Source organism: Acromyrmex echinatior, unplaced genomic scaffold, assembly GCF_024713525.1.
Source record: "Acromyrmex echinatior isolate Ae372 unplaced genomic scaffold, ASM2471352v2 Scaffold24, whole genome shotgun sequence".
NCBI lineage: Eukaryota > Metazoa > Arthropoda > Insecta > Hymenoptera > Formicidae > Acromyrmex > Acromyrmex echinatior.
Window position 1 is genome coordinate 61,813 of NW_028259058.1, and position 16,993 is coordinate 78,805.

General features: G+C 36.4%; 1 protein-coding gene across 1 annotated transcript; it reads right to left on the minus strand.

Moving 5' to 3' along the window:
* Positions 1 to 8,434: 8,434 nt before the first annotated feature.
* Positions 8,435 to 10,289, minus strand: LOC105150659 (histone-lysine N-methyltransferase SETMAR-like). Its single transcript, XM_011063893.2, has 3 exons — positions 10,115 to 10,289; positions 9,785 to 10,055; positions 8,435 to 8,627 (listed from the first exon to the last, which is right to left on the minus strand). Exons 1-3 carry the CDS (start codon positions 10,287 to 10,289, stop codon positions 8,435 to 8,437), a joined length of 639 nt encoding a protein of 212 aa, XP_011062195.2.
* Positions 10,290 to 16,993: the final 6,704 nt, after the last annotated feature.

The window sequence follows — 16,993 nt, forward strand, 5'->3', positions numbered from 1 at the left end:
TAAAATATATTAAAATACGTATTCTTATGGCCGATATATTATTATATAATAATGCAAATGTTTCCCCGTCTATTTGCAAGAGCTGTATAAGACTTTCGCTCATACCTGTCGAAGATAGAACACACTTTCAAAATTATAAATATAAATATAATATATTATTATATAAATATAATATTATTATACAAATATAATATACAGGATGTCCCGTAAGTTTTGGTTAACTACTTGGGTAGATTACTCAATATGAGAAAATACAGTATTACAAAATGTAAAAAATTCTCAGAACTTTATGAGAAGAAATTAAACAATTTTTGTCTCTTGTTATTTCTGTGATAATACGTCAGTAAAAAATTATTAAAGCCAATATATTCGGCGACTTTTTTTAGTTAATATCTCGTTAATCATTATGAAAATTGCAATATGATAGAGGACTTTTCGACTCAGTTTAGTTCGCTCTGTCTACATAAAAAGCAATTGGCAAAAACTTACGAGACCTGTTACTTACCTGTATATATATATATATATATATATATATATATATATATATATAATATATATATATATATGATATATATAATATATATATATATATATGTGTGTATATATATTAGGTGTTGGAATTAATTCGTAGCGTTTTACAAGTGATGGGAAGTACTTTCATTAATGTATTTTTTAATGCTCATGTGAAATAAATAACATTCTTTCATTAAAAAACGCTACGAATTAATTCCAACACCTAATACATAAATGTAGTCTGAAAATTTTTTGATAACGTGTTAAGATTGACGTCGAATACATGTCACTTAACATCGTGGGCGTATGACGTTAGTGATTTATTATAAATGAATCACATCTGTGCCTCACCTCGTGTAATGCATGCAGCTTTATGAAATTAGCTTCCGTTAAGGAAACAACAAGGACTATATGTAGGATATGATTCAGTTATTGAGAAACAAGGACTGTAGAAGTGTAAATAAACGAACTGGTTTTTAAACGAATAATTTATTTTATATATGCTTGTTTTGTAGCTTTCAAATAAATACTTCAAATAAAATTTTTTAATTTGAAGAAAATTTAATTGCATATGTAAAAAGCTAATTGAAATATTGTAGAAAGTTTGCTTTTACCAATGCAGTTTCTTAAAGCATCGATGCAGTCTTTTAAAAATTCTTGCTATTTATTTTATAAGTAAATCCTCTATTTATAAATTTTGCTTGAAAAGAAATACTTATTTGATAAATAAAATTTGTACTTAATAAATATCTTGAAAATATAAAGTATTTTATAAGAAAGTGTTCCAAACAAAATTGTTTGATTGGAAGGGAGAAAAAAGATAGGCATTTTAATTTGATTTTAAGTGGAGGTTGTCATTTTGTGTATGAAAATATGAGGCAAGATTATCAAAAGATGAATATTTAGCGAGGTCCTGTATTTATAACTTTTTAAAAAAAATTAAGGTGTTTCTATTTAAAAACATTAGATGGATCTTCAATTCTTCGATTATGGTTTTTTTACATAAATTAATTCCTTGCAATATTTGACATTAGTTTATAAATAAATAAGATTTATTTGTAGAATCGATAATAGCAACAATTTTTATGAGACATATTGAATTGATGACTTATTTTGTAATCAATAAATTCTATTTTGATGTGAATATTTGACGAAAGAGTACTGTACAAAAGAAGCATGTAATTTCAATGCTTCATATTTTCTAAAATATCTTTTAATTATTGCAATAATTTTAAATCTCTACATATATTTACTAAAATAATTTTAAACTGTATGCTTGCTATTGTTGCAAAGAAATTTACACAAAATAGTTTTAAATTATTAATCTATTTGTTTTATAACGTATTTATATAACTGTCTTATTTTACAGATCCGGAAAATTAAAAGAAATTTATTGGCTGCTAAGGCGCTGTATAAAAGCTTCCATATAAGCGTTGAATAAAAGCACCGGCTGCAAGTAGCGTTGAATTTTGGTTGCCGTAGGCGCCTACAATTACAAAAATTAATTTTGTTTTGGACCTGATACGCACCCAAACTAAAATTATTCGCTATTATATCATTTTTGGCTGCAATAGCGCAGAACTTTGGCTTGCTGTAAGCGTCTAATTGGAAAAATCTTGTTTGATATTTGCATCACTAGAAAGCTATCCCAAACGCTAACTGAAAATGGATTGTCAGTGTGACAAGTTCTATTATGGTAATACAGAAAAAAACATTTTGGCTTCCGAAGAATGGTGACGGAAACGATGATAGATAGTTTTCATGCGCTACTTGAAAGAAATTCTGATTATGCATCTTGGCCTGTATGGTTAACAATATTTCCCGATCGGATTATTCCACTCGATAATTCGACAAAGAGGCATTTGCAAATACTGCACATTGATTTTGGTGGAGGACATTGCTTGCCATTACACAAAAACTGTTATTATATATGATTCTCATGAAGGTAGCCGTAATGTTAATATACAAAATTTAAATGAAGAAATTCGAGTTTTTGTGTATAGATTATTTCCCTTTCATGACTTTCAGAACAATCCAATAGTATTTCCTGAAGTTCAGTCGCAAGGCGATGATTATAATTGTGGCCCTATGACGGTTGCTACATCGATTCTGTTCAGCATAACATCGTTCCTTGCATCGTGACGTATGATCGATCTTTGCTAAGATCTCATTTGTCCGCAATGTTTGCAAGACAAACAATAATTCATTTTCCGTACCTCTACAATTCAACTGCTCCATTAACGTTATTGTCGTTGGAGATGTTAAAAAGACGAAAGGCAGATGCATTGAGAAAAAAATTTGCACGTAGCAAAGAAACTGAAGAACAGTGTTCGAAACGAATGGAAAAAGATGCTTTTTCAATATAGAGAAAAATATATTATGAATTCTGACACAAAACGTCAGAGGGTGCGTGATCAGTACGAGAAAGATCCTGAAACGAAAAAGTATGATGTATACAAAAAAGAGTTAGAAAGTAAACGATACATTAAAAAAAATATTATTTGAAAAACGCTACTCATGAAAGAGATTGCCAACAAAAATTCAAACAAAAACGTCCCGATTTAAAGAAATTGTACAACAAAAAGTGCAACGTAAAATATGGTTTATATAAATGAGAAGTTTATTATACAAAAATGGAAAATGGTCAAGATATTGAAGGAAAAATTCAATACTGTTCGGTCTTGGCAAAAGTGCTTCAACTTTCCAAAACGCGCAGAGTTATACTATATATTCGATTGATATCAAGGAAAATTAATAAACCAGCGGTATGTGCTCGATTGGAAGCCGAACAGATGTTCAAGTGGTGCGTAATAGCAAAAAAATCGTACGTTAGTGCATCAAGAAAAGTGTTTTCGTATTTGAAGAATACTGCTGAAGCTGCGCTATTGCGATTCAATGAATGTAAGACTTTGAAATATTCAAAAAGCGATCGAATTAGAGCTCTTTGTGGCTCATCCAAACATACTTCGTTTTCCGAAGTGTAATTTTATGAAACTGCTTACGAGCAAAAGTCTGAGCAACCACTTATAACGGGACAATATACATACTCTCCTCACGTAGTGATTAATGTTATGCCGTTAATGGATAACAATGATAAAAAATTAAAATGTGGTACTGTGATAAGAATAAATGTCATAAGTGACATTTCTATGGAGAAGTTTATTAAATTTTTGGAACAATTCGAAGGAGGTATTTTGAAAAAGATAATGAATGCTAAATTCATGGCGCGGCTCAGAAATTGTTCCGTTTCACATGTAAGTACCAGATTAGAACATCTTCCGGAATGTTATACAAATCCTAATCTTTGCAAATCATATGCAACGATAAGCACTTTATCGCCTCATTTTCCTTTCGTGTGAAAAAAATTCGAGTGTGAAGGAATATTCGAAGAAATGTTTACAAATTGATAGGCAGTTATCATAAGTTTCAGTTGTTCTTAGCTTTGAGATTCAATATGAATAAATTGCTTTACAATGATTTAAAGAATAAAGCAAGATATTATCCAAAAAATTTAATGGATATTAGTTAGACGAGGAAAAGATTTTCTCGCACAATTACGAAGCGTTTAAAATTATGAAAAAGCGATTGTTGAATCTATCATATCTCTCTTGTATCTCATGCGATAAATTATGTGTAGAGACGTTTCTAAGCTTGAGAAGTTGAAAAAAACAATGGATGGACTTTTTGAAAAGATCTGACCTACGTAACAGAACACAATACCGATATTGGATTCATTTGTAAGCTTTGTTTGAGCAAATTTTACAGAGAGTTTCACATGTTGCCTTCTGCTTGCATTTTGAATAATCTTGTCGTAAAACCATTATCAGATGTTTTATCGGATTTCAATGATTACGAAAAAAATGTTAATTAAAAGAATGAGCAGCTTCCAAGTAGTGCAAACGATGAGTTGTGTTTCGAACAAACATATGTCGCACAGACAAATGATCCGCAAAGTAAAAGGTAGAACATTTCATTTGCTTTTACAAGAAATATTTAATAAGGTATGTCCTCCGGAAGATCGTATAAATTTGAATCACGAGTTGTTCGAGGTATACCCAAAATGTCTAAAGTTGTTTGGGAAAATTTGATGGATATTAATAAAATGTATAAGGCTTCGACATAGAACTTGACGATCCATAGAATGTTTTAGCTACTCGTCACGCATGAATCTCGTCACGGCAAAGTATACGCACTTGTCAGATATCGTCTTGAAAATTTTGAGAGACAAATTAAAGACTGTCTTATGTTTATCAATTTACGATTATGTGAAATCTTTGATATAACAGATACAAATGATGGTTTCTTTAGCAGAAAACACATTCTTCTGTTTGGAGATTTATTGCATCTTCTGCCTGTAAAAGAACAATCTCCGTTCGTGAAAATGTCTCGATCAGAAATTCATAAGTATTTAAGTACCATAGATGATTCGTCTGATTTGTGGAGATTATTCGATTACGACTCTTGATTAATATGCGACAAAGATGCGACAACACATATCGTAATATACTTTCTAGAATACGAATAGATTTGGTAACGGATTCTGACATCAATGTTCTTTAGTCGAGAAAAATCCATTTCAAAGGAAGTAGTTGCGACGAAAGATTGAATAAACTTTGCACTTATATGAATCAATTACCAATTGATACAATATGTTTATTACCCACGTGTTATTTGTGCAAAGTTTTGATTACGACAATGCTCGATAAAATTGATGAAATTCTACTAATAGCAGAAAATAATGTCGATTATGCTCCAACAATGAAAAAAAAAGTGCATAAAATTTTGGAAGACAAAGATGACAAAGTTTCGAAACAGCTGGTATTGAAAGAGTAATAGCGATTAAAATTGCTAAAGTAATGATTCGACGAAATATTGATGTAACTTTGGGAAATATTGTTGTAACTTGTCAACGTTGGAACGATAGGCAATGTTAATTGCAGTTAACTGTGTTGACGGAAATCGTATTAAAATAGTTATTTCAGATAACAAAGAAATCATAATAACAAAAGTAGATATTAAATTCGAAGTATTCCATAAAATGGTGATACATCGGAAATAAATTTCCATTGTCTTTCAGTAATGGAATAACTATACACAAAAGTCAAATAATTACGTGTAGAAATGCAATGATGGATCTAGGAAAGATGGATCTAGGAGTGTATTCAGTGATGGTTAAGCATATGTAGATTTATTACGAGCGAGTGCACTAGAAGGCCTACATTTGATAAATTTCAATTCGACATTCGTTAAAGCAAATTCGGCAGTCATTGTAGAATATAATCGACTGAGATCTGTGTTCAAAGCTCAGTTACCACAAATCAATTCGTCCGAGAAAAAGGTTATGAAAATTCGCTATTGTCGATGGACCATACCTAATATCATTGATGATGTACAGAATTATGATTGTGAGGAACCAGAAAGTACAGTTACATGGAAAAGATACGGCCTCTGCAATGACGATCATGTTTCGTGTTATGCTAATGTAATATTGCAATGTGCGTTTCATTGTGTATGTATCAAGCAACAAATACTGAAAAATAAAATATCGAACACATTGACTGATGCTATCTGCGCTATCTATGCTGAGCATAAGTATTGCAATATTCTAGCGGTTAGAAGATCTGTCGGAGAACGCTTCGAAGAACAAATACAACAAGATGTTTCAGAATTTTTCACGGCTCTAATGTCGACTCTATTCCGAAATGAATGATGTATTAGAACTCGAAATGAAGCACGTAACATCTTGTTCAAATTCCAAATGTAATTACAATGTAACTACGCTGGAAAAGAGTTATTTGCTAATATTACCTATAATGAGTTATTTGCTAATATTACAGTCGACATTAAAAAGGAAAAAAGATGTCTCTCTGCAAATTTTGATTGATTTAGAATTTTCGAAATGGGAAATGATAAATAGCAATTGTAATGTAAGGGTACCATTCTGAAAAAGAAAACCGTAATAGAATCAACTTTATCTTAATAATATTGTACAACTCAATTTATATACATTTCTAAACGATGCTTCTAAAAAAATTATCGACTATAATATAATAATCAGATTAACGCCGACGAATACTGTCACGATTAATAAAAAAAAGTTCAAGGTAATAAGCGCTATATTTCACGAGGGTGAAGAAATGAATCGTGTTCACTACATGTGTATGTTGAGAACAGACAAAAAATCGAAATAGTGTTATCCTAATGATTTAAAAGTTATTAAGAAGAAATGGCTGAAAGCAGCACAAGGGGCATATGTGATGTTCTTGGAGCAGATTAAGTAAGTTTGGAAATAACTTTTACATATAATGACACTTTCTAAGAGAATTAGAACTGAATTCTTTTGGTACGTTCACCTTAATAAACTACAGGGTGTTTTTTTAAGCCCGATAGAACTTGAAATTGTAAAAAATAAAACAAAAAATTAAATTTTAATCAAAAAATTTTTTTTATTTCTTTCAGTATACTCTGGCAAATCATCATGAATAGACTCACGCTTGAACAACGCTACCAAATTATCCAAATTTACTTTGAAAATCAGTCGTCGATTCGCGCAACTTATAGACGACTTCGTGATTTTTTTATTTTTGGCTTAACGGGTTTGTTAATAAGCAAAATTGCCGCATATGGAGTGAGACTAATCCACAAGAGACCCTACAGACTCCATTACATCCCGAAAAATGCACCGTTTGGTGCGGTTTACACGCTGGTGGCATCATCGGACCTTATTTCTTCAAAAATGAAGCCGGAGCTTGCGTTATGGTCAATGGAGATCGTTACCGCACCATGATCAATGATTTTTTGTTTGAAAATATGGATAACATTGATCCGGACGAGATGTGGTTTCAACAGGATGGCGCTACGTGCCATACGTCGACCGCAACCATCGACTTATTGAAATTAAAATTTGGCGATAAGTTGATTTCGAGAAATGGACATGTCAATTGGCCTCCAAGGTCGTGCGATTTGACACCTCCCGATTATTTCCTGTGGGGCTACGTCAAGTCACTGGTTTATGCTGATAAACCAGTAACAATTGACGCCTTGGAGGACAACATTGTTCGTGTTATTCGTGACATACGGCCAGCACTGCTCGAAAAAGTGACTCAAAATTGAACGTCCAGAATGCGCTTCGTTAAGAACAGCCGCGGTGGCCATATGCCCGAAATCATTTTCAAATGTTAATGCCATGCATTGATCTTTCGACTAAAAAAAATTTTTTGATTATAATTTAATTTTTGTGTTAGTTTTTACAATTTTAAATTCTATCGGGCTATATATAAAAAAACACCCTTTATTAAAATTTATAATTAAATTTTATTTTCAGAATATTGAAAGAATTAATCATCTGCTTTGGCGCTATATAAGTGCTGCCGTAGGCGCTGAAATAAAGCATCGGTTGCTCCGGCACCGTATAAACGCTACCGTAAACGCTGTATTAAAACATCAACTGCTGTAGCACTGTATAAGGGTTGCCGTAAGTACAGAAATAACATCGGCTGTTCTAATGCTATATGAAGGCTGCCGTAAGCACTGCATTAAAATAAGTGCAATAAAGTTCTGACTTGCCCTATGTATATTACTATGAATAATAAAAATTTCTTATCGTATTTGAAGAACTTTGATATTTCAGAGTATCATAAAGAAATAAATTTCTATGTCAAAAATCGTGTTAAAATCGGAGAGACGAAGAAAATATGATTGCGTTCTCACGAGAATAGACGATGGAGAGGCCCATTCTTTATTTTTAGTATATTTATACAATCCGCACCCATATTTTAAGGGGTCATGAGTGTTTTGAGACCTATCTTTTTGAGATACAGCGTAAGAGAACGCGTCGCCGATTTGTGCGCATTGTCAGGCGACTGCGGATAGGGTGATGCACACGCTGTTGTTTTGCCCGTGTTGGGCTGCGGAGAGGATGTCACTTTTTCAGCGGTTGGGGCTCGATGTCCTTGACAGGACATACAGCTCCATTGTCAGAGCGATTATGTGCTCCGCTGCGTGGACAGCCCTCGCAGATTTCTGCGAGGCCGTCTTGCGCAAGAAGGAGCGGACCGAGTGGGAGCGTTAGACTCTGCAGGGGGTTTTGCAAAGGGTTCTTTAAGCTCGGGCCTCTGTGGGTTTGACGACAACATGTGTAAAGAGGTAGGTAAGATGACATTTACGATAATGTTTATAATATACCATAGGATGGAATTCTAGCTTTAAGTAGTGCAGCAGATCATGGAGGTGGGAGCGTATAATCCAAGAACTTGGATGCACCTTGATGAAATGTTGGGTAAGTGATTCCGAGGTGTGCCAATGTGATCTTGCGGAGATGCTGAATAAGGGGAATTTTTTTAGCAGGTAGGCGATGATGTCTGCTGCCCTTCCTTATGGGAGGAACGCAGACTCATCGAATATTGTACAGTCAGAAAACAGGCTCCTGGATGTCTTCCCCTCATCCGGTTAGATTCTTCTTCAGGAGCATCCCGGATGAGAGACTATGTGAAGATTTTTCTCCTCCTCACAAACAAAGAAAAAAATATATATTCATACAATATTAAAAATTTATTCTGTTGCAATCGAAATACATATTAATGTCGTATTAAAATCGGAAAGACGAAGGAAATATGGTTACGTTCTCATGAAAATGGATGATGGAGGGGTCCATTCTTTATTGTAAGTATATTCATAAAATATTAAGAATTCATTCTGTTGCAATTAAAATAAATATGTAATGTATGATCAATATTTATTACAATTATAACAGTTATATATACATAATATCATTATATTTGGTTGTTCGGAAAGTTCGTGCCGATTTTGAAGGAAAATTGAAACGCAGAAGATTTAAATTTTAGTATACATTTATTAAATTATATAAGTGCCATTCTGTTTTACAACCTTTCTCCATCTTTTAGGCAACTTGAAAATTCCGTCCTTCCAAAATCTCTCAGGTTTTTCAGCGAAAAACTTTTCTACGTGATTTTTTATCTCGACCAAAGAGTTGAAGTTTTTTCCATTAAGGGAATTTTGTAATGATCGAAATAGATGGAAATCAGAGGGCGCGAGATCTGGTGAATATGGTGGATGGGGTAGAACATCCCAACCGAGCTCCAACAACTTTTGTCGAGTTATCAAAGACACATATGCCGCGCATTGTCCTGATGAAACACGACGCCCTTCCGATTCGCTATTTCTGAAAAATTTTTATTCAATTGCTTTAATTCGTCTAATTGGGAACAACTCTGAATTTATCGTCTCGTTGTTTGATAAAAGCTCATAATACAGGATCCCTTTCCAATCCCAGACACAGAGCATGACCTTCTTTGGATGAAGACCGGTTTTTGAGGTAGCTAAAGGTGGTTCATTCCGCTTTTCCCAAGATTTTTTTCGCTCAACATTATTATAAATGATCCATTTTTCATCCCCCGTCACTACTTGCTTCAAAAATGTCTTCTCGTTGCGTTTATAGAGCGAGTCGCAAATGGAAATGCGATCCATCAGATTTTTCTCCGTTAAATCGTGGGGAACCCATACATCAAATTTATGTAACCAAGCTTCACAAAATGCTCGTGGATGGTGGATTTTGACATATTTAACATTTCTGCTAATTTACGTGTCGTATAACGTGGGTTATTCTCGATCAGTGTTTTAATCTGATCTTCATCTGTGGTGGAGGGCCTACCCGGGCGTTGATGATCTTTAAGATTGAAATCATCAGCTTTAAACCATTTCCGCACAATTCTTTCAGCTACAGCACTTTCGCCATAAACAGCGCATTTGTATGGCATTTTTGCCTTTCCGGTAAACGAAAAACATTAAATGCCTAAAATGCACTTTGTTTTCTTCCATATTCAAAAGCGTATAAAACTGACAAAAATTAACGTATCGTAACCAAATTTTTTTCCAAATGCCTGAAGTACTGTCTTTTACGATATGTGCGCATGTCATTTGTTTTCAATCGTTCTGATATATTCAGAACGATCTGATATATTCAGAACGGCCTGAACCTCCTTACGCCTACCAAAAATCGGTACGAACTTTCCGAACAACTTAATATAATGTATATGTATAAGATATATACCATATGCTTTAATATTTTATAACTGTATTGAATGAATTGTAGTTTATAAACCGTTACGTGATAAGAATCGAAAATATATACATTTGTGATACTTGCATTACTAGAAAGCTGTCAATGTATATCTGTACTCTGAAAAGTAGGTGATATGTCTAAAAAATCATTAAAATGAAAAAGTCAAGTTATGTTCAAAAACAGATCTTCAAAAGTATAAATATTAAAAACTTAAATGATTACCTAATAATATATTATCATGACAAGTAACTGATATATTATTGAAGATGTCAGTTCAAAATAAACATACATCAAGTGTATCCTCAAATATTTAAACTTTTAAAAATTTAAATGATTATCTGATAATATATTACCACAACAAATAATTGATATACACAGTGCGAAATATGTTCCCGGACACGAACCACATCTCAGCAACCAGTGGCGACATCTGTGCGTTCAAACATGCATTTTAAAGGTTGAACATTTTGCTATCATCTGTCAAAGTTTCATTCATTTTGGTTGACATATAACGAAGATATGACAGTTCATGTTAAACAAGATTTTGGTCGAGCTAGAAATTTTAATATGGAACAAAGAGCAGTGATTAAATTTAACGCAAAACTTGGTAAAAGTGCATCAGAAACATTCCGATCGATGCAACAAGTTTACGGCAGTTAATGTCTAGGTAGTACAGCTGTTTTTGAGTGGCATAAGCGTTTTTTGGAAGGCAGAGAGACCCTTGAAGATGACAAAAAATCAGGACGGCCAATTTTGGTTCGAACACCCGAAATGATCGAAAAAGTACGTGATTTTGTTGCAAACGATCGCAATGCATCACTAAAAATGATGGAGGAGGCTTTAAATATCAGTAGAGAAACGATTCGAATCATATTACATGAAGATTTGGGTAAAACGAAGGTTTGTTCCACACACATTAAGAAGCGATCAAAAATCAGCGAGAATCAATTATTCCAGAGACATCGTTGCAGCCGTAGAAAATAATCCAAACTTCCTAAAATCAATTCTTACGGGTGATGAAACATGGTGCTTTCAATATGATCCAGAAACTAAGCGTCAAAGTGCGGAATGGAAGTCAAAAAATTCACCACAAGCAAAAAAAGTACGAAAAGTTTCATCAAAAACCAAGACAATGCTCATCACATTCTTTGATAGCAAAGATATTATCCACAAAGAGTTTGTTCCAACTGGCCAAACAGTTACTGGTGCATATTATCTCGAAGTTTTAAAGCGATTGATGGGCAGAATTCATCGTATTCGCCCCGAATATCGTGATCCAGAAGATTGGTCTTTGTTGCATGATAATGCATCGAGTCACACTTCATTGATTGTCCGTCAATGTTTGGCTCGAAATCGTGTCTCTGTGTTAAACCATCCACCGTATTCATCTGATTTGGCCCCCTGCGACTTCTCATTATTCTCAAAATTGAAATTGAAATTGAAAGGACGCTTTTTTGATGACATTCCGACCAGCTCCTATCCAATCAGCTTCTACACAGGCACTAGAGGCAATTCCGCAAACTGAGCTAGAACATGCATTTGAATCACTATTGAATCGCTGTAACAAGTGTATTGAAGCCAGAGAAGAATATTTTGAATAATAAAACCAAAAAATATGCATATTGTTGTTTCAATTATGATTTTCATGCCCTGTCCGGGAACATATTTGTCGCACTGTGTATATATCTAGATGACATAGTCGTGTACGAAGCCGGTTTATAGGAGCACAACGCGCGGCTTGTCGAAATATTCAATAAGCTGAGACAGCATAAATTAAAATTACAGCCTGAGAAATGCGAATTTCTCAGAAAAAAGATCATTTATCTGGGGAATGTAATAATAACCAATGACGGGATCAAACCAGATCCGACTAAACTAAAAGGTAAAAGTAAATTTTTTATTCCAGTAAAAATAGATACAAGCATTCATTGAATTAATAGGATATTACAGAAAATTTATCGAAAATTTTTCCAAGATCGCCAAACCTCTAACTAAACTAATAAAGAAAGGAGAACTCTTCGTATGGTCAGTCAAACAACAAAATGCATTCGAATTGTTAAAAAGTAAATTGATTACCGCATCCGTGCTCCAATAATCGGATTTCACTCGAGAATTTCTTGTGATTACCGAAGCATCTGATTACGCGATTGGGACTATACTTTCTCAAGAGACTTTGGTTCAAGACAGACCAATAGCATACGCTAATCGCATAATGTCAAGAGCGAAGAGTAATTACAACACTACCAAAAAGGAATTATTAGTCATCGTTTTGGCAGTTTACGACAGCATTACCGATCGTAATTGTATGGTACAAAATTTAAAATATTAACCATAAGCCTTCAGTATGTTTGTTTAATGAAACTGATTCTGGATCATGATTAATCCGATGGAGATTCAAATTAGAGGAATACAATTACGAGATTATTCACCGAGCAGGCAAGATGCACATGAACGTGGACGCATTAAACCAATGCATACCATTACTTCAGAAGATACGAAAACGAGGACACACACGAGGAAAAGAACACAAGAAAGAATATAAAATATATGAATAAATGAAAGAATAAAGGGCTACGAGCCTAAAAATCAAACAACAAAATAACAATCTACATTAAAAAATAAAATAAACAATGTCATGAAATTAAAAAAAAACATAAAATATAATTTAATAATCAGTAAGTGAAAAAGAACAAACGTTTCGATCCCTGTTGGATCATTTTCAATGTGAAGACAAGATAAAAATGGATATAACGTAGATAAAATATATATAAATTAAATAGAATTCACATACGGACGCAATATCAACTACAAAACTTGCTCTAAATTGAGAGAAAACCAAATAAACGATTGACACCAATGTGTTCCTCCGAACTGTGCGTGTGCAAAAGGACGAACATGTTTCTGTTAGCAAGTACAAATTGTAATATATATTGTTAAATAGTAGTAATAGTAATAGTATTGTTATATAGTTATATATTGTTAAATAGTAGTAATAGTAATAGTATTGTTTAAAATAGTATGAATAAATAAATTAACAAACGGAATAAATAAAAATAATAAGAAAAGTACAATCGAGTCGCAAATAATAAAGAAAAGATACAAACAAGATCGCAATTAATAATTAATAATTAATAATTAAATTAATAGAAAGAGGCGAAAGTTATTTTTGATATTATGAGAGACATGTACAAAAGAATTATTAATGTTGATAGAGAAAGAGTAAAAAACCGTCATTCGTATATGTATTGGGTCATCTAAAAAGTATCAGCGGTTTTTAGATGACCCAATATAATGAGTTAAGTACAATAAAATAAGAATAAATACCTTAGTATGTGTGTCAAAATGGTATATTATCAATTAGACAATGCGATGGGAATCAAAATTGATCATCTCTCTAGGAAGCTAAGAGATAAAGTGAAATATGACATATAAAGACAGAAGGTTGAAATGGAAAAAGAAGGGGAACATAAGAAGGAGAAAATAAAGTAGAAGGGAGAGAAAGTAGGGAGAGAAAAAGATAGATAAAGGACGGAAAGCAAATTAAAAAGGAGAAAAAGATTGAATGATCTGTGAGTAGGTTTCAGGTAAAGATTCGGTGTCATTCTGTCTATTCAGACCTGTTTTCTAATATGAATCATTCTTCTGTTTTTTAATATGAATCATTTCAGACACCAATCTCTTATTATAAGATGATTCGCAGTCTAGAATTTTCACATCGTTCCATTTAAAATGATTACAATTAATTCGATGATCAGTTATGACAGTAAGAGAACCCGTATTTTTTCTAATGTCAGAGATATGTTCGCGTAGTCTCGTACTCAATTTTCTTTTTGTCTGACCAACATAACTCGCCTCACAATCGCAGGAGATCTTATAAACAACGTTCTGATTGGATAGGAAATCAAGCTTATCTTTTCCTCTCTTTATAAAGCTTTTTAATGTATTGGGAATAGAAAAGGCTAATTTACAATGAAACATACTACAAATAGGAAGGAAACTTTCAGAAATAGATTTGACATAAGGAATCGTAAAATATTTGTCTTTCTCACGTGAATAATGTGTAATATCCTTAATATGTATATGAAACATTAATTTACTTTTAATTGTAGAGAAAATAAAGGAAAGAGGATAAGAGTTGTTTAAAAAAGTATGAATAGCCTCAATCAAATTTTTTTATTGGAACCGTGGATGTGATAATAGGATAATTTTATCAATGAAACTGATGATAGTGCCTTTTTTATGGCAAAGAGGATGATTTGAATGGAAATTAAGGAACCTTCCGGAAATCGTCTTTTTATGATAAATGTCAAATATAATTTTCTGATTATCTATAACAAGCATTGTATCAAGAAAACTTAATCTGCCATTTGTACCAACCTCTAACGTAAACTGTAATCTAAAAACTGTATGTAAAGAGTTAAAAATATTTAAAGTATCATTGATAGCATCATATGGAAGCGCAAGAAGGATATCGTCCACATATCTAAAATAAAACAAAGGTTGTACTGATAATTTTTTAAATGCTATTTCTTCTAGATCTTGCATTACAATGTCGACGATGATCGGATATAACGGTGAACCCATTAGAGTGCCGAACACCTTTTTTTTTTATAACGGAGGGGAAATGCCTAACGCATACCCCGGGCCTCGGGGGAGAGCCCGAGATTATGTGGGGCTTGCACCCACTAAAACCCCTCCGGGTGTCCTTAACGGGCATAGCTGAGGGGCTCCCAGGAACGCGTGCAGTATACTTCTGGGAGTCCCTCTGGCCAGTCGACTTTGGTTCCGACATCCTTTCCCGCCCGGGGATTTTAAGACGTCGAGAAGACGACCCCGGGCGGAGCGAGGCACCGACGGCCCAACATTCGGGCGCTGGGGGGGACACCACCCCCGCGCCCGCCCTCTCGGTTGTTGTTGGGGGGCGGTAGAGAAGCTCTCGCGGCGCATCTCCCGCGCGCGCGGAGGCGCAGAGACACCGCCACCGCCGTGCAGTAGGCGTGACTATGGGGCGGCGGTACCACACTCCCGCGAGCAGGGGGGTTAGCTAGTGTCCGGCGGCGGTGCGACCCTAGGGTCGGCAATCCGCTGCTGCTTCACTGCGCCCCGCGTCCGAGACGCGGGGCCGTCGGTGATGACGGGGGAGGAGGGACCGCTGGCCTCGCCCCCGCATACACTCCCGTTGTCCTCCTCTTCGGTAACTTCCTGTATAGGGGGAGGAGGTCGCCGCCATTCTCGCCCCGTGGGGCGGTCTCAGCGGCGCGGACGCGCGAGCGATGATCCAGGCTGAAGCCGACGCCCGCGTTGTCTCCCAACGCCACCGTCCCGCGCATCTCCTCCCCCTTCGTCGCCCGGCGGCGGCGGGTGAGGACCACGGCCTCGCGGGGCCCGCTTCCTCTGCCTTTCGGCCTCCTCCTTCTGCGACATCACCCGATCGCAGAAGGAGGAGAAGGCCTTCCAAGCGCTCTCCCTGCCGACTATCGCCCTGACGACAGCCGGCAGGGAGAGATCCCCCCTATCCCTCTGACCAGAACACCGCGCTCGCCCGCCCAAGTCGGGCAGGCCTCCAGCGTATGCTACGCGGTGTCCCGGTCCTCGTCGCAGTGGCGGCAACGAGCGGTCGGCTCCTTGCCTATGCGACGCAGGTACTCCCCAAAATATCCGTGTCCGGTGAGCACCCGCGTCGCGTGGAACGACCCATCCCCTGCCTACCCATTCCTCGAGGCAGGGGAGAATGGCCTCCACGGTCCGTGCGCCCGTTGTCGGCGGGTTGTTTTCGAGAGTGGTGCGCCACTCTCCGAAGACTCGTCGACGAGCGTTCCCCCTCAGTCGGTCTACGGTCCCCGGGGTTACGACCTCCCCCCGAAACCAAATGGCCTTCACCTTGGTGAAGGTCTCCGCCAGGGCGTCGGCCACGTACTAGGCAGGGGGGATACCCGTGAGGACCATGGGAGCCGCATACGACACCGTCCTGTAGGCCCTACAGATACGAAGGGCCAGCCGTCGTTGCACGCTGTGCAACCATTCTTGTATACGGCGGCTGGCCTTTCCACACCATACCGGGGCCCCGTAAAGGGCCCCGGACAGGACGGCGTGCATATACGCCCGCCTGACCAACACGTTCGGACCGCGAAGGTTGGGCATGAGGCCGAGCAGAGCGTACGCTCGGCGGCCCAATCGCGGAGCTAGCTCGTCGAAGTGTTCGACGAAGCGCCCCAGCGACCATCCACGGTGAGGCCCAGATATTTGATCGTGGGCCCCACCGAGACGCAGACATCATCCACCGCTATATGTGCCTGAGGGGGCACCCCATTCTTCTCGGAAGAACAAAGCCTCCGGTATCCAGGGACACCGCCAACGCCACCTTCCCATCCGTGGTCATCCGCTCCGAGAGGGCTCTGA